The sequence below is a fragment of the Stomoxys calcitrans genome, chromosome 3 (genome assembly GCF_963082655.1).
Source record: "Stomoxys calcitrans chromosome 3, idStoCalc2.1, whole genome shotgun sequence".
NCBI classification, from domain to species: Eukaryota; Metazoa; Arthropoda; class Insecta; order Diptera; family Muscidae; genus Stomoxys; species Stomoxys calcitrans.
In genome coordinates, this window is record NC_081554.1 from 116,671,956 (window position 1) to 116,695,998 (window position 24,043).

The window sequence follows — 24,043 nt, forward strand, 5'->3', positions numbered from 1 at the left end:
ATAAAACCACCCTAGTAACAACATGTGGGTAAGACGACGTAACGTTCGAGCATTTACTGTGCCATCTTCCGGCTTTCGTAGCAAAAACAGACTCCAAAACAAAAGTGGCTATACGATATCGGATTTTTTTTTTGTTTGTCAGACTTGACCGACTCAGGGGGATAGAATAGAAAGCTATTAAAGTTTATGTGAGTTGCACGGAGTTCCTGAATCGATTTCATATAATTTTTTTTTAACCTTGAACTCACCAAGTAATTAATGAAATGAAAACACGTATCAACTTTTTATGTTTTTACAATCACACATTCACTTGATTTTTTTTTATTTAGGTCCTTAAACTAAAATCCATTAATAAAAAAATAATAAAAGGGAAATCATCTACCGTTACTACATAACCGTTCTGGTTGGGACTTCCAAAGGTGAGTTGAGGTTTATCAAACAAAATAAAAATATACATACAAAATTTTAAACTAAAGTAAAATTTCGAGTTGGTTGTCCACACAAGTAGTTAATTGTTGATAGTTTATAAAATGTACACATTCATATTACAAAAGGCTCCTTAACCAAATATCTAAAGTTGATCTGTTTCATTTTTTTGTTGGATGTTGCAACATGCTTTATTGGAACTGATTGATTATCGGCTTTCATTTAGCTTTGTTCTCTTATATATGTATTATTTTAATTGTTGATATATATATATATTTATTTTTTTTTTATACATAGGTATTGTTATCATAATAGTTTTGTCATAATAAAATGTATCTAACTTTAGGTAGTGTAGTATTTATTTATTTATTGGATTTAAATAAATTTGAATAAACCAACTATTCTCAAAATTAAAATATATATTTTTTTCTGAAGGCCACATCGAAATAACACAAACACATACACACAATAAGTATTTGGAACAAACCACAACAATCGTTGCACGTACAAAGTTTGCTGCTGCTGGTGTGTGTATGTTTGTGTCTATGCATATACACTTATATATCTACGTATATATATATACGATATATACGATATATATTTGTTTTATTCAATTTACAAACTTTTTCCATAAGTATCCTGTTACTGTTACACTTTACAATTTACATAAGTCAGTTTTCCCGTTATACGTACGCCCTTTCGTTTGCCTACTTGTAGTTGTAGCGTGTCATTTTCATAGGCTACACTATATATGTAGTAGTACTTGTAGTAGCAATGGTTTGGTTACTTTATTTATCCATGTGTTTTTTTGTTTTTTTTTTTTTTTTTTTTGTTTGTTTTTCATCTTTATTTCTGATGTAGACATTTAGGAAAGTTTGTTTCTCTTGTAGTGTACATTTCGTACATGTTTCTTTTTTTTGTTGGTGTTGTTGGTGTATACATATACAATTACATGTGTTGGTATTTTACTAGTAATTCCTTAAATTAGATGTACATATGTATGTATATATCGGCTTATTTAGATACATATATGTAGATACTTTTGTTATTTTATAACATTAAATAAAGATTTGTTGTTTTGTTTGTGTTCTCTTGTGACACAACACGCCTGACTACATTCCTCATTTTAACTGTCGCTACTGGTCACTACTGGATGTTTTTATTATTTTTTTTTTTTATTTATCTGAAAAAATAAACGGATCCGAAGGGGGTTTATAGATAACATTAAATTATTTTGTAAGATTAGGAAGAAAATTACCAAAGTCTCTGAAACTCTATGGAGATTCCTATTATGTTACACTCTCTTTTTTAAAGAGTGGAAAACTCCTTCTGATAATAACTCATGACAATCGACTGAACTAATCTGCCACTCTATAAGTTATATTCGAAGACTTGCATGGTTGCGATGTCAGTCTCCTGCTAGAATTAAATGCCACACTATATCTAATATTCGAGGACATGTATGGCTGCAATGTGTGACTCCTTTTAGAATTGAGCGATTAGTAGCAGGTTTTTGGTTGCATCCAGACATTTATTTCAAAATGTTCAAACTTTTCTGCAAATATTTTAATATTTGAGAAAATAAAAGATGATTACTTGCGGACTACTAGAGTTCATGAAGCAAAAAGCAAAAACCGGGGGCCTAGTTCTCGCATCCGATATCGAGCAAGTTTTTGTTCGAAGTTTAATTCCGTTCCGTAAGTACAATTTGGATCATGGCTTACGATCGTAATTTGGCAAAATGTTATCGATTTCGGGTAAGAAAACATCGTTACGCGAAGCATATTTGCCATCTCAAAGATAAACAAAGCAAATGGTGGTTGATAAAAAAGATATAACAACAAATAAAACGTTTTAAACAATATGCAATTGTTTTGCAACGATATGTTACTGCTTTTACACTATAAATAGTGGTGTTCGTCGCTTTAAGCACAGCCAACGATGCTTGTTTGATGTTGCTTTTCATGCAGGAGAACAAGAGCCAATATACAATTGGATAAAGTCACAACATTTTCCTTGAAAAAATATCCTGCTGCCTTAAATTTAGTGGTTAAATGATTCAACTTTAGGTTTGAATCATTTGGATTAAGCACAAACTTAATTTTTATCCAATTTAAGGGACCGAGAATGTGAATATAATTATTGTTTTATTTTATGACATATTTATACCTCGATGTCCAACTTTAAGCCTAGTTTCTTGAAAATAGGCGAAAATTTGTTATTTACGATAGGCAAATCGGTGTGGGCAAAAACTCGCACGTTTCTATTCGAAGTTTCGATTAGAAATAATCGATAACGGATGCCGCCATAATCCGAAAAAGCGAAACTCGATCGTAGGCGAAAGGCGATTGCGGATGCGAGAATTAGGCCCCAGAAATCATTTGTTTTACACAATGATGCCCAGTTAAACTCAGTTCTATGTTTGCTATACAACCCTGCAATGACAATTTCAGAAATTTTTAAATGTTAAACTTGGCTACTTATGGAAACCCTCGAGGTCCATCAAAGCACATCACCACTAAAAATGCATAGGGTGCAAAGGTTTACACCGGTTTTCACAAACTTTATGTAGCTGGGTTTATTTGGCAAATTTCCTTCATAGAACTATCAAAATCAACTACCTTTTTTGAAGCCTTACTTCATTAAGTTTTGTGAAAAGGACCGTTAGATTTTAAAAATACAGCTATTGCTGTCATACTTGTCAGGCAATACTCATAGCTTGAATATTGAAATCTTGAAATTATTTTGCATATTTATTAGAAGTAAAAGTCGTTCACTTTTTACCTAATCACAGTACGATGTATTTTTTCGTGTTTTGGTTTATCTAAAGAAAAATTTTGTTAATGCATTTATTGATTTAAATCAATGGAATTGTCCTATCTTTTTCATTTTTGCCATAGTAAGTGGTAAGAATTTTTATTACAATAAATTAAAGATTTTGGCTGAAAGTGCTATCAGAAAGTCAAAATGACTTTGGAAGAGAATAATCAGACATATAGACATTGCAATGATCACATATCCAAGGAATTGGCTATGAATAAGATAGCACAACAATATGAGTGAGATAGCACCCACAACGAGAGATGTGATGGATAGATTAATGGGTCCTATATATGGACTGTATTATTGTGTTTGCTAACACCTAGGCATCAAGCAGCTGCTAGTGCTGTGTTTTAAGTTTTATCCAGTGCGAGTCTGATGTTCTGGATAAAATACCATAAAACAGAAACGATTAGTCGTGATTGGCACTATATAGTGCTAAAATGAAAAGAGCATATCTATGAATACTCATATTAGAGCGGTTTTTCCATGACTGTTGAAAGGCGTTAACTAAATTTGGGGTTAGGTTATAAAAACGAACGTATCCCCACTATTGTCAGCGTTGAGCAAGTAGCGTTTTGTTGTTTAAGGTAACCGTAAAAACTAAATAAACGCTTCAAATAACACTTTAGCCAATCTTTCGGCATGCGAATTCAAATGTTGCATTAGACATCACAGAAATGTCGATGAGAGATTTTAATAATACGTGTGTCCTAAAAGATTTACACTTTTTACATCCCTTTGCATTTGGTGTACAAACTTCAAGTAGATGTTTGAGAGAATTACGATGGCAATCCAAACAAAAGAAATCTGGGGAAATGGCAAAAAAAAGAAAGTTTGGAAACATTTCCAACAAATCGATAATACTGATTGGATTTGATTGGAATAATGGAATTATTAGTTGAGCAAAATAGGAAATAAATGAAATATAAATTTCATAGCTGAACACCATAGAAAGCGTTCGTAAGAATTGCGAGAATTTTTTAGCATGATACTAAAGGCTTTTATTTGGTTTCTATTACGCTGGAGGTTAGTTTTCCTTTAATACACAATCACATAGTACATAAGTAAATAGTTTTCATATACATATATAAAAAATATACTTTATTTGATTTTCTTGCAGGTTCATTAGGTTTATATAAAACTAAAAATCATTCACTCCTACCCAAGGCCCAAGCCCAGGTCAAGTCTCACGTGGGAAAAAGCAAAAAAAAAACGAAATGGGAATAGGAATAGAGCTAAACTAAGCTACGTATATAAAAATGAGATAATGGAGGGAGATATAGATTGAGAATAATTATTTACTCAAGTTCACTGTTGATCAAGGGCAACAAACTTAAAATAAGATATGCTTCTTGTTGTTATTTTGAAAACGTCTTGTCTTGATGTTCGAATTGAACTTTAGTTCTGTGGTAAAAATATACATTCTCGTTGATGGTGTAATACTCGCATATATATAAGGCTCAGCCAATTTCGTTTCGTTCAGTTGATACTCTTTTTTAATTGCTGGCTAGACGACAGAGTTATCGGTCAGGGGTGGACATCAGTTTTCCGGAATGCGTTTGTAACCGCCAACAGAAGGCTGCAGGTTTGCCACAGAGCTTACACTTCCGAAGGAGGATTGTGAGGCTGATGTATACATCGGAGAAAAGCTGTTAGTATTGTCGAAGATTGCTTCGTCTGGATGATAGCTGGTGGAGGTTGTTGCAAATCCTGTGTGGGGAGTGTTGTTTGAATTGGTGGGTATGGTTGTTGCTCTTGCGTCGGTTCGAATCGTATGTGCTGATCTTCCACGGGGACCTTGCATCACGCCTTCATTATCATACGATAATTTCGGAAGTGTCAAAGAAATAAAAGATATAAAAAAACATTAACTTGAAACGCAATGAAACTTAACCTAATTAAGTTTATAGTATGTGTGTCATTTTTGTGTGTACTGTTGTATTTCTGTCTAGCGCAATAAAAGCTTTGTAGTAGTAGAATACAGAATAGTAGTAGAAAAGAAATATTTTATGGGTAAAATGTTGTGATGTTGTGTTGTATTTTGATGTATGATTGTCAATGTTTCAGCTTCTGCTTTTTGTGAGCATTTTGCATTTTTAAAGCACACCGAGGACTACTAATAACCCATGCAAAATACACCTACACCAACACCAAGTACAAGTGAAGTCTAAACAAAATCAATCAATGTGTACGTTACAATTAGGCTAAAAATGAAACGCGATAATCCGTGTTTAGTGAATTTTGAATATAAGAGAATAACTAAAAAAACTCTTCAACAACATTTAGTGTTCAATAAAAGCATTTAAATATAACCATAATGGGCTACCCTCTTTTTATTAAACAAACATTTCTTCATATTATAGAAAGAAAAAAAACTAAAAAGTTAGCTTTAAACATATTTAAAAATTATGCAGGCAATATTTTGGTCAGAATCTCCTACACACCGATTCACCCATTTGACTTGTAGTCTTCACACAAGGGTCAATTTCTAGCCCTTAGCGTTTCTTCTACAATTTCCAACAAGTTTCGATGTGCCTTTCTCAACTTGCTGCTTCCGCCGACGATCAAAGGCGACCGATGCAATTGTTTGAAGCTTTCTTCCATCTATACAATAGGATCTGGCCAACGCAGGTGCGATATTTTAAGTCCGAAGTACCATCTATTGGCTAATAAAATGTCCTTTTTTAATCTCAAAACTGATGTCGTTTCTTTTTTATTGTTACAATCTATTGAAACACATAACTCAATTGGAGTGGTCCATTGTGAATTTGCTGTTAGATTAGTTGGTTTCTCCAGGCATGTAAATAGGTAATTGGTGTCATGGAAGGTATGATCTGGGGCTACACAAAACGCAAACAAATTTGTTTATGTATTTTATATGAAACCTTATACTTTTAAGGTTTGAAATTACTTGAGGTTTCTCTTACTGGATAGGAATTTGATTAATGCATGCATTCGCATTTGTATGTGGCAAAGTTTCCAAAAATTAAGCCAAAGAAAATCTTTCGTTTTGCATTTTCGAAAACCGGAACAGGCCTGGTTTGATGAGGTTGCATTGGTTACAGTATCCTGATGAATATTCTGCAAGCCTATTCTGTAAGAGTAGGTGAATCGGTCATATGTTGTCCAATCGCGTCTCTGAACCCCCAGATACTCCTCCCGTCATGTCTCGGAGGGGGTTCTAGCTCAATGAGACGGAAATTAAAGTGATTCTCCTGGTGGCTGCACTGTAGATACAGCTGAGGGAGATGCTTGCTGTGATCTGTAACTATAAGGATCTTGGTTTCCTCGTGCGAATGGTCTATGTTTGTCATATGAAGGCAGCCCTTGATTGTCCATAGTGCTACGTATTGACAGTTCTGCAATTTTTTCCACTGCATCTGCTCTCTCCTGCGGTTCACGTTGGCGCTGCATATTCCCCTCTGGTCGATCAATCGCTTTATATGTGGTTAATGTCTCTTTGTCCATACCCCAAGGGCTGCTTGCAAAAAAATTTGAGGATTTTGTTCTGCTTCTAGTTTTATCGCAGACTGCAGCAGCTTGAGTGGACGACGAGAAGAGGCTGTCGAGGACTACCCTTAGAATATTCGGGTGATTTACTATCGGAGTTCTTTGTCCATCGACTATGACTTCAAGTTCCAATGAAACCTTTATCGTCCAGGTGGTTCCAATGAAACCTTTATCGTCCGGGTGCTGGCACTCAGTGTTTAGGGAAGAGCCGGTGCCACCCGGACTCTCACTGAGACGCTTCACCCACTCGGTATCGCATATGGACCTGAAGATTTAGTGGGAGATATTTTGAAGATGCGATTACTCATAATTTCTGCTGGTCTTTGCGACAAATGTTTATCCATAGGCAGAGCTCGTTGATGTTATTTGCCGTCGTCATTCTCCTCGCATTATGCTATCTCTAAGCCAGTAGGGGTGAGGGAGTTTAGAGGGGTAAAGCTTAAACAGGAGCCGAGGCAGAAAACCTCCTGTGAAACTCCCTGTTTAACTCTATGTATGACTGGCGGACGCACATGTATTTCGTCGAGTTTGGAAGATCAGAGTCCATGGTGTCATTAAAGAGTGTGGTGTGACTAACTGTATTAAATGCCTTTGACAGATCAAGAACCACGACGACAACGGTTATTTTAGGCCGTGGCTGGTATGTGGGGTGATGGCGGTTAATGCCGTTGACATGATGTGCATCGTCCTGAATCTATACTGGAGGTCTATTGGAAACAGGAATGAGTTTAAACTGGGTAGGAGTTAGGCCTCAAAGTCTGTGGGACAGGAGTTAGAACGGTCTGTAGGACTCTGCTTTTTTGGTATTATTCGCTGGTTTAAGGGAAACATACCAAAAAAGCTTGAGCAGGAGCCGAGGCTAAAACTCCCTGTTAAACTCTACGTATGCCTGACGAGCGCACATGTATTTCGTCGAGTCTGTGAGATCAGAGTCCATGATGTCATTAAAGAGAGTGGTGTGACTAACTGTATTAAATGCCTTTGACAGATCAAGAACATCAAGAACCACGACGACGACGGTTCTTTCAGGCCGTGGCTGGTATGTGGGGTGATGGCGGTTAATGCCGTTGTCGTGCTGTGCATCGTCCTGAATCTATACTGGAGGTCTACTGGAAACAGAAATGAGTTTAAACTGGGTTGGAGTTGCGCCTCAAAGTCTGCGAGACCGAAGATAGAGCGGTCTGTATATATCCCTGGTTTAAGAACAGGCGCCACCCGAACCATTTTGTAGGTCCTAGGTTGTTGTTGTTGTTGTAGCAGTTTATTGTGTACTATCTTTCGTCTGCTTGATTTTGTTGAGTGTCAAGACCCAGGAACTCCGCGACTAAGATGGGGTGCGTCCACAGGGATCTGGGTCTGAGTCGAGTGGGTCTGGCCGGGCAGTTAAACAGGTGACGTGTACCGTGCGGTCCCTGGTTACAATCGGGACATACATCTTGCACGTCGGCATCAATCCTAGCTCTGTGGGAATTGAGGCGGCTGCATCTGCCGGAACGTAATTGAGCCAGAACCACTCTGGTTTGCAGGGGGAGGTCGATTTCTTCGCGTCTGCTACCGTGTCTGCATGAATGTTGTTCAGACCCGCGTGATATGCCGCTTGATCTGGAGGTTCTCTCTTGTAGCGCTGGACCTCACGCTCTAGATCGTGTAGATCTACCTTAAGGCTTCTGGACGGTGGGTATCTATCCACAAGATGATGATTTGGATGATTTCTGCGATAACAGCCCAAAAGGTATTGCTTAGACAGCATGTAGTTATGTCTTCGCACTGGTAGGATCTTTGTCTCCTGATGGAGGTGGTCCACATGAGAACTAAGGAGACAGCCCGTCGCAGTTCGGAGGGCGGCATTCTGACAGATCTGAATATTATTCCACTGCGTGTCACAAAGTTGACGTGACCACACTGGCGCTGCATAACTTACCACAGACCGGCCAATTGCTTTGTACGTGGTCAACAAGGTTTCTTTGTCAGCATCCCAAGTGCTGCCGGCGAGTGACTTGAGGACCTTGTTTCTACTTTTGACTTTATTGCAGATTGCTGTGGCATGTGGGGAGAAAGTGTAGGAGCTGTCAAATGTGACGCCAAGTATTTTGGGACACTTGATGGTCGGAATCATTTCTCCATCGACCATCACAGTTAGCTCAGTATTCACCTCACGCGTATTTGTAGTGAACAGTGTGGCTGAAGATTTGGTGGCGGATATCTTCAGATTTCTTGCAGCGAAATATGAGGCAAGCTCGTTGAGGTAGACATTCAACCTATCGCAGATGTCATCAATGGGTGGGGGGCCTGACGCCATGATCGTACAATCGTCCGCATATGATACGATCTCTATGCCGTCTGGAGGGGGTGGGATGGAGGATAGGTAGAGGTTAAACAGAGCCGGAGATATCACCCCACCTTGGGGAACTGCCTGTTTCACTCTACGGTGTTTTGACTTCTTATCCCTAAATTCCACAAATGACTGGCGGCCACACAGATTATTCGCAACCCAACGTTTCAGGCCTGGCTGGAGGGACGTGTTGGCGATGTCCTCAAATAATTTGGCATGGCTGACCGTGTCGAATGCCTTCGATAGGTCCAGTGCCACGAGGACCGTCCTATCACATGGCCTGGGTTGATTGAAGCCACGGCAAATGTGTGTGGTGATGGCATGCAAAGCTGTTGTTGTGCTGTGCAGTCTCCGAAATCCGTGTTGATGCTCGGCGAATGGAAATTCTCCTACGAGGCTCGGGAGGAGTAATGCCTCAAGCGTCATAGCCACTGGTGAGAGAAGGGAGATCGGTCTGTACGACTCCCCCAAACTCGGGTCTTTACCAGGCTTCAGTAGCGGGATTACTCTGCCCATTTTCCAGACATCGGGAACTATAAGAGTGTTCAATGACAGGTTAAGGACAGTGGTAAGGTACTCAACTCCAGGTAAATCCAGATTCTTCAGCATCAATGTAGAGATTCCGTCGGGGCCCAACGCCTTGGAAGATTTGGCGCCACGGATGACATTCGTAACTTCGCCCACGGTAAATTGTGATGGCTGTTCATCGGCTCGGAGACCACGAATACGGCGAATGGCTCTCCCCCTTGCCCTGTCTCTCTCGGGATGCACAATAAATTGACGGTTGAACAACCTGGCGCATCTCTTCGCATCAGTCACGGTTATCTCGCCAAAAGTGACTGAGGTCCTGTCGTCCCGTCTACCGGGGTTCGAGAGAGACTTAACAGTGGCCCACAGTTTGCCTGCACCGGTGCCTAAGTTACATTGCTCCAAGTGTTCCAGCCACAAATTCCGCTTGTGTTCGTTGACTACCCTGTTCATTTCCAGATTCAGCTCGCTGATTCTGGGGTTAGCGGGGTCCATAGCACGAATCCCATCACGCTCGTCTGCGAGTATCACTGCTTGCGCCGGGAAATTGGGTCGCACTTGCGGTATTCGACCGGCTGGTATAAAGCGAGCGGCTGCTGCGTTGATGATGTCTCGGAATTTCCTCTCGGCCACAAGCACATCAGAGGGGGGTGGCAGTTCATTGAAGCGGCGATTGGTATACTCTTTGAAGCCAGTCCAATTGGCCTTCTTGTAATTGATAAACGTCCGGCGCTCAGAGGTTATGAAGTCGGGTGGTCGGTCGATGGTGAGGATTATGGGGAGGTGGTCTGACCCCAAAGAGATGACGGCTTGCCAGGATACGTCACTCAGGAGATCAGGGGATGCAATTGAGATGTCTGGCGAGCTGCTGCACCTACTCGTAATCCTAGTGGGGGCATCCTCATTCACCGTGCAAAACGTGGAGCTATCTATCTGCTCTGCCAAAGCTATGCCACGCTGGTCGTTACCTAGGGGAGAATGCCATGACGAGTAATGTGCATTAAAATCCCCTAGAACCAGACGACTATGGCCAGATAGCAACCCACTTATGTCGGGGTTGTAGGCCTGGCCATTAATCGGGACACAGCTACCAACCGGCGGTATATACACGTTGTATATCTCTATCTCGGCAGTACCAAACCTGACTGCTACCCCCATACATTCCATGTATGGGTCACTAGCGTCAAGCGCAGGCGAGATAGGTCTATACTGCACGGAATGGTGTATAACGAAGGCCAATCCCCCACCTCCATTCCTTGAGCGATCCTTACGTAGCACATTGTAGCCGTGACAACTGTGCAAGCTGCAGGTGTTAGTCAGCTTTGTCTCCTGGATCGCTGCGACCGATATGCTCTTCCGACTCATAAAATCTACAATCTCATCAATCTTGCCTCGCAGTCCGTTGCAGTTTAACAGCAAGAATGATACACTGCCCGGCACTGGCCTGGCAATATTAGGGCTAGGGTGCTGTCGTTGCATAAATTGCCGTACGGGAGAGGTCGGGGGGTCACATAGTCCGACGACGAGGACGCCGAAGGCGACGACGGCGACGCTTGTGACCCACTGCTGGCTATGTTCGCACAGCACCTAGCGACATAGCCAGTATGACTATACTCCCGTAGCGAAGTTAGGCCAGAGCAAGAACGGAAATGTACCTACTCCAAGCACCGGTTACACCTCACCGACACTGACCGATGATGAAGGCGGTTCTGGCAAACGGAACAGAACCAGGGTCCGGGGTTCTTTTCAATCCCGGCACGGACCAGAAGCGTACGGAGAAGGCACTCCGGGATGTGCCTCTCCCAGCCCTTGCCGATGAAGATTCCATCGGGTCAATCCGGTGCGTACAACCGGCTGCCATGGGATTGTAGGTATTACTAAGGTGCAGATAGATATATTCTGGGTGTTTATCAGGTAGTTATCTCCTAATTCGGCTAGATTTATCAGAATTAGGATTAATATTTCGTCGGGGCCCATAACCTTCGCTGGCTTGACCTTATGACTTTGGCTACATCTTCGTCCTTGTCGCCTTGTCACTCCATTGGTGCTCCACAAATTGCTGTTTTCAATCGCCTAATCGTATGAAAGCGACCAGAACCACATACACTTATAAAACGTGTGAAGCGCACGATTAATAGTTTGAGATTGAGTTTGAGAACAGGGACCACCCGACCCATTTTCCAGGTTAAAGTATTACTGAGGTGGAGATAGATAGATTGAGGGTATTTATCAGGTATTTATCTCCTCATTCGGCTAGATTTATGAGTATTAGCATTGATATTCTGTCAGGGCTCATAACCTTTTATGGCTTTGACGGCTACATCATTGTCCTTTTCACATTGTCACTCTATTGGTGCACGACAAATTGTTGTTTTCAATCGGCTAATCGGATTTAAGCGACTAGAAACATATACATCTATAAAACGTATATCACCTTAAAACCTTATACAGGTGAATCTAATAAATAAAAAAAAATCAGATTGTTGGAAATATTTTTTTTTTTAATTTTCCCTTTTCGCGCGGAACACTGGCAACCTTCATACACCAAAAAATAAATGTAAATGTTTGAAACAATTGAAATGGTATTTTTTGCTAAGTACTAAAACAACAATTAGAAACAGTTAACACTATTGTTGGGTAAAGACTGTGTTGTGATTGTGTTGGTACAACAAATTTTCTATGAATGGTTTTAAACAACGCTAAAAGATATTTTTTTACAAGTTCTTCTCGATTATTGTTCTAAAATTGTTGCAACATTTTGCACGGTGCATTTTCACCAACACAAAAGTTATCTAAAAACGATAGTTACATTGTTGAGAAAATAAAATCTACATCTTAAGCGTCGAAAAAAAAACAACTTTAACGGATTAAAAAAATAAATAAAAATTATTCAAATAAAACACTGTGCTACAAAAAATCATTGCTGTGGTTAATGCTAGTGTTGAGTTGTAAAACTCTTTGGAAGCAGTCTGAAAATTGGATGTGTGCTTAGACGTGTTCAGATGTATGACGGCTATGTTATGGAAAGTGTCAAGTGGAGTGTTAAGAGTAGATTTGGATAGATAGAATAAAACATCAAAAATAGCAAACCAATATGAATTAAGGCAGGCAGGCATTTTAAAGTAGGCACTCATTTCATTTCTATGCGCATTTTTTGTAAGGATTGTTTTATATTCCACACACAAAAATTATGGGATGTCTGTTTAGCGTATACTTTCAGTTTATTTGTTTTTTGTTTGTTTGCGGGGTTTTAATATTTGTCTCTTTTATATGTTTTCAGTTTAAAATTAAAGCCAATACACTCGGCATTTTGTTATTTTTTCTTTTTTTTAGTATTATTAAATATTGATTTTTAGCGTTCTTGTCTTTTGGTATTTGGTTTAAAAAGGCTTCGTTTTGATCTTTTTTTAGTTATAGGCGTTTTCGTTAAAATCTTACAGTCGATAGCGATGTTTCTTGTACTTTAAATGCTTCACGTCGAAAATTTTCCAGTTTTACTTTGTTCATTGGTGCACCTGCAAATAATGGACACAAAAGACACAGTTGTTGTTGCTCTATTTGTACATAGTTTAAAAATTAATGTTCAATAAAATTGAAAATAAAAAGGAATGCGTCAAAAAAAACTCCGACTTTGAAATAATCAAAGAGGCATAGTTTATTACATCAACTCAGCATGAGACCATTTAGCGTTCTGCAAATTAATCAATTAAATGAATTTTTATGCAGAACCGAGTATACACTCCAATATTTGCATATTTATATACAGCGGTCAAAAAAAGTATTCATCATTAGCAAAATTGATAATAAATTCACTTATTTTGGGTAATTGAAGAAAATTTAAAGTAAACAAATAATGCAGTTTTATGCAATAGTTTATTTTTCGTAATATGTTTTAAAATAAATTCAAAAAATAAATTTAATTAGCGCAAAAAATGCAATTTTATATAATAACACCAAAAACAGAACAAAAAAAGTATTCATCATTGATGTGCTATCATCAAAGTCAAATTCAAATATTATTTGGGAATCCCCCTTTTCTGTTTTATTTAGTAAAGGAGGCTTTGCCCTTGACAGCAAATATTTAATTTCATTGAAAATATAGTTTTTGTCAAAATGGGTCGTAAGCAAAACGAGGTTTCTGATGAGGTAAAAGTTTTGATAATAAAACACACAGGAATGGTTTAACTCAAAAAACTATCAGTGAAATATTAAATAGACCACGATCTACTATACAATCCATCATCAGAAAGTGGACAGAAACGAAAACTGTTGACAATAAACCAAGATCTGGTCGACCAAAAGCACTTTCAGTTGGAGATGTGCGTTGGCTAGTGCGGCAAGTTCAGAAAACTCCGAAGACAAATGCGACCATTCTTCGTAAAAACACTATGGAATATTTAGGGAAGGAAGTTACTACACAAACAATTCGAAATACACTCAAAAGGCATAGTTACAGAGGAAGAACTGCACGTAAGAAGCCCTTTATAAATAAAATAAACCGAGTGAAAAGGCTAAAATTCGCAAAAATGTATGTAAAACAGCCCGAATCATTTTGGAAAACAGTCATTTTTGCAGACGAGAGCAAGTTTAATCTTTTTGGGTGCGATGGAAAGGTCATAGTGTACAGAAAACCAAATACAGAGCTTGAAGAACGAAACACAGTTGCTACTGTAAAACATGGTGGAGGTGGTTTAATGGTTTGGGGGTGTATGGCGGCTTCAGGAGCGGGAAATCTTGAAATTATTAATGGAGTAATGGATCATAAGTATTACATTGACATTTTAAAGAGGAATTTAAAAGATAGTGCTGTAAAACTTGGGCTTGGTAATAACTTTCAATATTATCAAGATAATGACCCCAAACATTCTGCTTTAAATACCAAGATGTGGATGCTGTATAACTGCCCCAAAGTCATTAAAACTCCTCCTCAAAGTCCCGACTTGAACCCAATTGAACATCTTTGGGAACATCTCGAACGCAAATTGAGAACGCGCAATTTTTCGAGCAAGAGTCAAATGCAACAGGTGATAATGGAGGAATGGACTAATATAGACCAAAATATAACCGCTAAATTAGTCCAATCGATGTCAAACCGTTTAAAAGAAGTTATAAGACGCGGTGGTCGAATAACAAAGTATTAATTTTTTTTAAATTATGTTATTTATTTTTTTGTTTTTTTGCAATGATGAATACTTTTTTTGTTTAATTTTTTGTGTTCAGCTGTAAAATGGCCCTTTTTGTTCCAATAAATACTATTTTTTTCTTTAAAAACAATGAAATTGTGTACATATATATCACATAAGCACTACTGCATCATTAGTTTAATATGTTTTTATTCCAATTGTCTTTTGTAGACTTATTAAAAAAAAAACATTGAATGATGAATACTTTTTTTGACCGCTGTATATTTCAAATCTATTGAATTTTCTCCATACACAGTATAGCCTATTTCACCTTTAATAAACCTATTTTAGGCGTGCAATATTTATTACCTATATACTCGACAAATTTTTGCTTAGACCGTTACAATTTAGTTTCCGATGATACGCAGGAGGTCTGGTCTAGCAATTTCGTGCACACGTTACGAAGTATATGCTATTAATTTGTTTTTCTAATGTTTTTGTAAATGAAATTTTACAAAAAGATTTGTTTATAAATATAGCTTCCAATGTCTTGAGGATTTTCTTCGCTAGCCAGAATATTATCCCTGGCGCTTCTTAGCCGATTTGGTGGTGATTTATACTCTTTTTGACTGTTTGTGGTATTGATCGGACAATATAGTACTCGGAAAGACTCAGCTCGGGCTTTACAACGAGTGAGTTACGTTCGTACGCCGCACTATGGGCGAAAATGGTAAAATATGGCCAAAATTCGATAAAACACAAAAACGTGCTCTGATTTTTATGAAATTTGAACCCACTGCCAAAAGACATATTGTATTCTCGCGTGTTATGGAAAACAATTGAAAATTTTGTAAGTAGCAAGACATTCCTAACTTTCTTTTCTTCGAACGCTAGACATCAGGCTCTGACGAATTTCTTCATTTTGAAGTTGTTTGCCTTTAAGGGCGAAGATCATGAGTGGTTGGTGTGTGTTGCTTTCCTTTGTTGCTTTCCTTGTCTCTGGCTTTCCTTTTCCATTTGCAAAGAACTTCTCCGATCATTGAGCTCGTCTCGAAAGAGAAACAAACAAAAACCTATTGTACTTTCATTTTTGAAATTAAGGAATTTTGCAGTGGCTCAGGATCCAAAACAGGGCGTCAAAAATATACCATTTTAGGCGTCATTATAGGATTTATAACTTTTGACATATAGAACCAAATTGAATGAAATTTAACTCGAATCAAAAGAACTCATCAAGTTGAATAAACTGAAGTCAGAAATTTATGCCTTATTGTGCATTATATAGAGAGATATTATTAATTGGACTAAAATTACCTTTTTTGCACATCTGTCAACCATTCTTCACGAATTTTGGCACCGACTATTTTCTTAAGACTCTTTACATACCCATTGAGTTTTAAAGAAATCGGTTCAGATTTAGATAAATCTTCTAAATATATGCACACTCGATTTTCACTTTAAAAGCTATGGCGAAAAGATTAGTCAACAAATATTTGCTGTTTTTTTAGCATCTAACACTATTGAATTTGGTAGAAACCGAAAGTCAGAAATTTATGCCTTATTGTGCATTATATAGAGAGATATTATTAATTGGACTAAAATTACCTTTTTTGCACATCTGTCAACCATTCTTCACGAATTTTGGCACCGACTATTTTCTTAAGACTCTTTACATACCCATTGAGTTTTAAAGAAATCGGTTCAGATTTAGATAAATCTTCTAAATATATGCACACTCGATTTTCACTTTAAAAGCTATGGCGAAAAGATTAGTCAACAAATATTTGCTGTTTTTTTAGCATCTAACACTATTGAATTTGGTAGAAACCGAAAGTCAGAAATTTATGCCTTATTGTGCATTATATAGAGAGATATTATTAATTGGACTAAAATTACCTTTTTTGCACATCTGTCAACCATTCTTCACGAATTTTGGCACCGACTATTTTCTTAAGACTCTTTACATACCCATTGAGTTTTAAAGAAATCGGTTCAGATTTAGATAAATCTTCTAAATATATGCACACTCGATTTTCACTTTAAAAGCTATGGCGAAAAGATTAGTCAACAAATATTTGCTGTTTTTTTAGCATCTAACACTATTGAATTTGGTAGAAACCGGTTCAGATTTGGATAAAGCTACTATATGTATATATATATATATATATATATATATAGAAGTTTTTGCACCTCCAACAATACATGTGAAATTTCGTTGCAATTGGTACAATGGTATATATTGATTTATACGCATTTATTGGCAATTCAAATTTTATGAAAGTCCTTTTTACCTCGCACTATGCCTTATTTCGCTAGCTATTATTTATAATTTTTTTATTTGGCGTATTGAAAGTTTGCCCCTTTTATTCCTTAGTGGAATGTTCATGGGCAAAATTTGCAATTTTTTATTTTGCAATTTGTATTGGAAATCATAATTTTGCATTAAATGCCCAATTTTAGCAATTTGTGATAAAAGTTTGGAGTTTTATAGGCCAAGAAATAAAATCAACATAGGCTTAAACACAAACGGATACGGCTCATACACAATTTTCAATGAACTACTCTATCAAAAAAGATCTGTGCAAATTTTCAAGAGGATACATCTCTCCCCTTTCATGCTAAAGCGATATAATTTAAAGACGGACGGACATTTTTTTCGAAGCTGTTCAATTAGAAAAGTGGCTATAACAGCATGATATTCCTCTTTTGAAGATTCGACTCGGTCCTCGGCAGTTCCAATTCAAAATCACCGTGAAGATAAATTCACTTTAAAACCAAGTTAAGAAGCACTTTACAGCATTTTATTGAGAGGCATACAAACATGGCGACTTCGGACGAAAAAACATTAATTGCGCGAAAGAATAAAAGCAAGTCAGGGCGGTACAGTGGATACCTATGCCTATTTTGACATCTACAATGCTCAAATAATCCATTGTTTCAGTAATTCTTGGAACAAATTGTATTTCATTACTCATAAATGACCTCCAACATTCCACCTTTTGCCCTGTGGCTTTTGCTTCACTATCGCCCACAAACCATTTTTAATAGATTTGTCTCGTTTATTACGGACGATTGCAAAGAACCTTGAATCCTCTTCTATTTCAATGACTCATTCGAGGCAGGTTAGAGTGGCAGTCTCTTTTTTAAACAAACTCCCTTGGTAAAGGCCTATTCCGTAGCGCCTCCTCCGTAAGCATCTGCCCCATGCCGGGGTTGAGAAAAACTCCCGAACCCTGGATTCGTTACCGTTTCCCGGAGCACCATCTATCATCGGTCGCTGTCAGTGAGTTCCACTTGCATGCAGTTGTTGCATTTCCGTTTAACAACGAAACGGGAGTATATTCATACTATACGCGTAGTCGAAGTTGCATTCGGCGTCTTCGTTATTGGACTGTAAAACCCCTCAGACATTTGCAGTGACCTGCGACGAAATCGTTGACGTTATGAATCGAATATTTTAAATGGTCGCTGCAATCCGGGAGTCAAAGCTGACCCACCCATGCAGCTTGGACAGTGTTCACGATTTCAAAATTATACGTTAGCCAGACATTTCAATTGCATCAACTTGGTCTATCCAGGTATCCTTGTAACCGGTTATTTCATTGGGGTCAGTCCACCTCCCCATAATTTAACCATCTTTTCACTGTCCATCCGACTTCATAACCTCTGAAATTTCGACGTAAAAGGTTATGTTGTGAAAAGAAATCCGATTGGAGTGGCTTGCTGAAAGGAAATTCCAATACATCATTAACGCAGCAGTCTCTTACTTTATATCAGCCGATACCCGGCGCAAACATTGGTATTCCCAGCATACTCTAAGGCTACATTTTAACAAAAGTGCCGATATTCATACGAGGTTTGTTTATAAAGTATCGCGAATTCCATATTTGTTGGATCAGGTCTAAGGGCAGTCTATTATGGTATAACAGGATCAGGAGAAGGAAGATGCCTTTTAATATTTCCTATTGCTGTTGTTGTTGTTGTTGTAGCAGTGTGTGTTATACACGGAGGCGGCAGCCCTTGCCGATGGAGGCAAGAGCGGTTGTACGTACCGGATTGACCCGATGGAATCCTCCACCGGCAAGGGCTACCGCCTCAGTGTTCAACAAACTGTTACAACAACAACACACTTTAGTCTTAGTTCATAGTGATACCACAGGAACAGGAGAAGAAAGATGCCTTCTAGTTCCTACCGTTGAACCATCCACATCGCTTTAAAACGCCCAACAACTTTCGAAGGTTTACACCTGCTAAATCAGACAAGTTCTGAAAGAAATGGGAACATAATGTGGTACTCCCCCTGACTGCCAGTGCGGGACACATCACAGCTTCGACAAACGTCGTTACTGGCAACATTCAGTCTGTCAGCATGTTTTCCGTTCAGACGAGACCTGTCATGACGGACACAAGGACTGAGACGTCTGTTCTAGCTAGCGACAGTAAAGCGGCAGACTTCTTTAAGTCTAGATAAGGCCCCCCTTTGCGACTATATATCATCCGTTACTCTTAGGGTAGCTTACATGTCGCTAGAGACATACCCTCTGTGGGTATGACTCCAGTTCCACTGGAATGTATAAGGCAGATGCTAGTCTCGCAAGTTCGTCTGCTTTACAATTCCCTGGGAAATCTGTGGCCCGGCGCCCAAAACAGGTGAATTTTCACCCATCACAGCATTAAAATCAGTGCATTAAATGGCGTTCTCAATGCGGCTGTGAAGAATACTAAACAGAAGGTGGACTTTTGAAGCGCCGCCCGCCACACCACAACACCATATAGCATTCAGTACGGTATAGCTGTGAGCACCACACAAGCTGGAACATTGAGTTCCGATATGTGTTGTGTTCATTGCTGTCACGAGAAGCTTAGCTGCGATCTACCGGGCGCATCCACAGGTTACGGATAGTGGAATGCTCCATACGGAGTAAGTGTAACTGCAGTCGCGGACAATCGCCAGAGGCCGAGCGGCACCGGCTCTTGCACGAATATTGAGTGCCTATGATGCGCGATCGGTCCTTTGGACCGGAACGAGCTTACTCACCTACACCATATAGTATTATAGGCCTGACAACTGCAATATATACACAGTGCATGGTACACGGTTTAAGCTCCCAACTTTTGCCAATGGCTCTCTTGTTCTTTCTAAAATGTTGGGTTTGAAGTTCAATTTCTTGTCCAGCAAAACACTCAGATATTTTGCGCTTTCAGTAAATGGAACATTCTGTCCCCCCAAGAAGGCAGGTGTCACTGTAGGTAACTTGTATCTCCTGCTGAAAAGAACTACTTCTGTCTTGAAGTATGTCTCGGTGAGCGCTGGGAAACTTTCCCTTAACTGCAATAGCAGTTCATTAATTTTTTATGACCTTGTTTGGCTTACTTTAAGGCTGCATATATGATAAATCAACTAAGTTATGTCTAATCGTACAACGCAGTGTTGACTAGGTATTCGAAAAATATGCATAGAAGGAAGATTTTTGTTGAGTAAGCACAATTTTGTTTTGTTCGACACAAAATCTTACTTTTCTCTTTTCTTTTTATTTTTGCCTTTCCTGCGCTCTGATATTTGTTTTCCATCCTTCAGCATCCAAATGATTTTGAAATAAAAAAAAACTATTAATAATAAAACCGTACTATTACTAGTTTAGTTGAAGAAATTTTCGGAAAGTAGTTTCGAGGTTGTTCTACATCTGCTCTAAAAGGTGTATTTAGTTCGTATAGATCCATATGTACGATGACAATTAACTTGTGTCTGGTCTGATAATCTATTAAATGGTACTACAAAATGTTAAAGCATTTCATATGGGTCGCTTATGAAGTTAATATGACTTGGTTTAAATGCGTTGCACTCCAATAATGTTTGCGATGTATTTACAACATTTCCATTACAATAAAAGCATATGATTTTACTAAAGACATCCTTACTATTGCCTTTTCCATTTCCATTTCTAATGGGAAATCAAAAGGCTTGGAGACAATGCGATATTCACATGATGTTACATATTACACATTAGTATAGTTTGATAGAGGACGACACAATGCAAGGAGAGGCGTGAAGGGATTATTATTATTCTTATTTTTTTCTTTTTGATTTGCATAATTGAGAAAATAGAGAACGGCTACTTACCAATATAACTGAGGAGAACGGGTAAAAATATCAAGCCATGGGCGGCACCGATCAGGACAATTCCCAAGTACATTCTAAAATAGAATACTTGGAAGATTTGACTTTTGGCGAAGGCTAGTACCAATATGCCTCCAAACTTTGTCAGCGTTATACCGGAGAAAATAGAGCTACCCATTTTGGTCAGGCAGTCAGCGGCACGCTTTTCTCTTGTGCCTTCCGTTGATATTGAGAAACTGTGCACCAAATGTGAACAGAATTCCACAGATATGCCAACAGCCATAACCAAGTTGACGAGGGAGACGGCGTTTAACGATATACTCCAGTAGTACATGTTTCCACCAAGATTGATAACGATCATTGTAATGGTTATAACCACTACAAGGGATGAGTGAATGTCGAAGCCCATAAGCAGGAATGTCACAATGAATATAGCCAAAACGGAAATTCCCATGCTCTGTAATGTGTCGGGCCACATTGTCAGATATTGTTCGTAGAATACATAAAATACCGAATAGGGAAACACTTCAACTTGAAGAGCCTCCTCTATCGGCACTCCTTGGGACATCAAACGACCCTGCAGCATGTGTGTAATATTGTCCGATATTTTGCGAGCTGAACGCAATGCACCATAGTAATCACCCGATGTTTTTAAAATAGAATGATAGGCCATGAAATAGGACGCATCAACTTGAGTTTGGTTAGTTGTGGGCAAGACGCTATAACGTACGCCTCCACCGTAAGCCGCGTGACCAGCCTTGGCACAATAATCATCAGGATTGTCTTGCAAGAAGAAAGGCAAGTACTTGCCAAAGTCCTTTTCGTCGGGGCGATGTAAGCTATTGCGGTTTATCGTACATGTCTCGCAAGATGAATCTTAAAAAAATCAAAGAGAAATATGTTAAATATGCTTTGGAAAGTAGTCTACATTTGTATTTTTTATGTTTTGCTATGTTATTGACTGTTGAACTTGTTTTGTTTTGACAATTTTATACAACAGCTTTAAAGTCACAGCGACTACCATCGCACATTTCTTGAATATTCTTTTGGGTTTTTATCAGTGTATTGTACACATAATAATGTGAACACATTACTTCTTACTTCTTCTTATTATGTAACAACCCACAAAAAATTCAACTAAAAAAAAAAACAAAGAGAACTAATGACATGGCGCCACCTACTTTATAGCCAAATTAATCATACAGTATAGGCGGTAATTGAAACATTGTTTCATGTTCATGTTGTGTCTCTTGCTTTTCGGTAAGAACACACGAGAGTTTTATAAAATTATAGTTATAAATATAAAAAAAAAAGTTACAAGCAATGAGAGTTCTACAGATGCACTTGTCAAAGCTGTAACACAACTATGATTTGCTCTAAAGCCTGACTCCTCGCTCCGTGGTGATGCTGGATGCAATATTTGCGAAAGCATTGATGAATAATTGATTAAGGGTATCCGGATTCTCATCAGCGCAAGTACGCCCAGATTTGCCTATACCGACTTCTCGTATTGTACTCGATTTCCTTTTAGTATTGACAGCATTTTGAAACTTAGCTTGGTAATAATTTGCTTTTGACCTTTGTATCATTCTATTAACCTCTGTTCTTCTCAATCGAAATTCATCATGAACCTTCTCCGTTTTTCCATCTTTTATAAGCCATATCTCATTTTCATTTATAAAAGTAAGTTGTTCATCAACTGTAATTAAATGAAACATTTGACTCCAGTCTATGTCGAGAAACTCTGATATGAGTACAGAATAATCCAGTTTTTTTTTTTAATTGTATAAGTACCCAGGTTCTGCTGGGGACGGTGGTGGGATATCGTACGACAAAAAGATTAAATCATGTTTGGAGAAACAAGGAAAACTCAGCTGGTCATATAGCAAAACATTGTTAGTGTTATTGACTATACAAATGTCAAGTAAGATGTTACTACTTGAGGTATAATGGGTAGTAATGGAATTGTTCACGTTGTAAAGGGTGATTTTTTTGAGGTTAGGATTTTCATGCATTAGTATTTGACAGATCACGTGGGATTTCAGACATGGTGTCAAAGAGAAAGATGCTCAGTATGCTTTGACATTTCATCATGAATAGACTTACTAACGAGCAACGCTTGCAAATCATTGAATTTTATTACCAAAATCAGTGTTCGGTTCGAAATGTGTTCAAATTTTGACAAATTTTGTTCAGCGATGAGGCTCATTTCTGGTTGAATGGCTACGTAAATAAGCAAAATTGCCGCATTTGGAGTGAAGAGCAACCAGAAGCCGTTCAAGAACTGCCCATGCATCCCGAAAAATGCACTGTTTGGTGTGGTTTGTACGCTGGTGGAATCATTGGACCGTATTTTTTTCAAAGATGCTGTTGGACGCAACGTTACGGTGAATGAACACATTTCGAACCGAACACTGATTTTGGTAATAAAATTCAATGATTTGCAAGCGTTGCTCGTTAGTAAGTCTATTCATGATGAAATGTCAAAGCATACTGAGCATCTTTCTCTTTGACACCATGTCTGAAATCCCACGTGATCTGTCAAATACTAATGCATGAAAATCCTAACCTCAAAAAATCACCCTTTATAAACCAATAGAGTTAAATGTTTGAGTTAAAATCATCTAACTATCACGTCATCATATCGCGTAGAAACTTCCTTCAGCTCATGTATGAGGTTATCAAATTTAATATACCGGTTTGGTCTGTAAACGCATCCAACGAGAAATTTCCGATTATTTATCCTTGATTCTAGAAATATTGTCTCAATTTTCTCTTGTTCCTCTGATTTTCAGATAATCCTACAATTTATTTCATTTTTACCACCTTCAAAAGAACATCTGTCATTTCTGAAAACATTGTAGACTTCGACCTTTATCAAATTGTCGGTTATCGATTATGTGAACCAAGTTTCAGACACGCATATTATATCCACATTGGACTGTTCGAAGATGTATTTATCTATTTTGTTTCTTAAACTTTGGGCATTGATATGACAGATGTCAAGGCCAACATTCTGTTTCGACATAATGCGAATAAGACACCGGAATCCGTCATTGGAACTCGATGTTTCATTTAAAATCGACATATTGGGTTGCCCAAAAAGTAATTGCGGATTTTTCATATAGTCGGCGTTGTCAAATTTTTTCACAGCTTGTGACTCTGTAATTGCATTCTTTCTTC

At 38.3% G+C, this 24,043-nt stretch overlaps 1 protein-coding gene across 4 annotated transcripts in view; it reads right to left on the minus strand.

Annotated features, from left to right (window-relative positions):
- Positions 1-281: 281 nt before the first annotated feature.
- The window catches only part of LOC106083284 (NPC intracellular cholesterol transporter 1), a 110,009-nt gene continuing 86,247 nt past the window's right edge, over positions 282-24,043 (minus strand). For 3 of the 4 annotated variants that reach the window (XM_013246199.2, XM_013246198.2, XM_013246200.2), the window contains 2 exons: positions 20,864-21,736; positions 282-5,058 (listed from right to left, as the gene is read on the minus strand). In XM_013246199.2, coding sequence (XP_013101653.2) covers positions 4,790-5,058; positions 20,864-21,736 — 1,142 coding nt within the window. In that variant the 3' untranslated portion in view covers positions 282-4,789. Of the gene's footprint in view, positions 5,059-13,057; positions 13,135-20,863; positions 21,737-24,043 lie in introns of all 4 variants that reach the window. The other variant, XM_013246201.2, reaches the window with a different exon arrangement.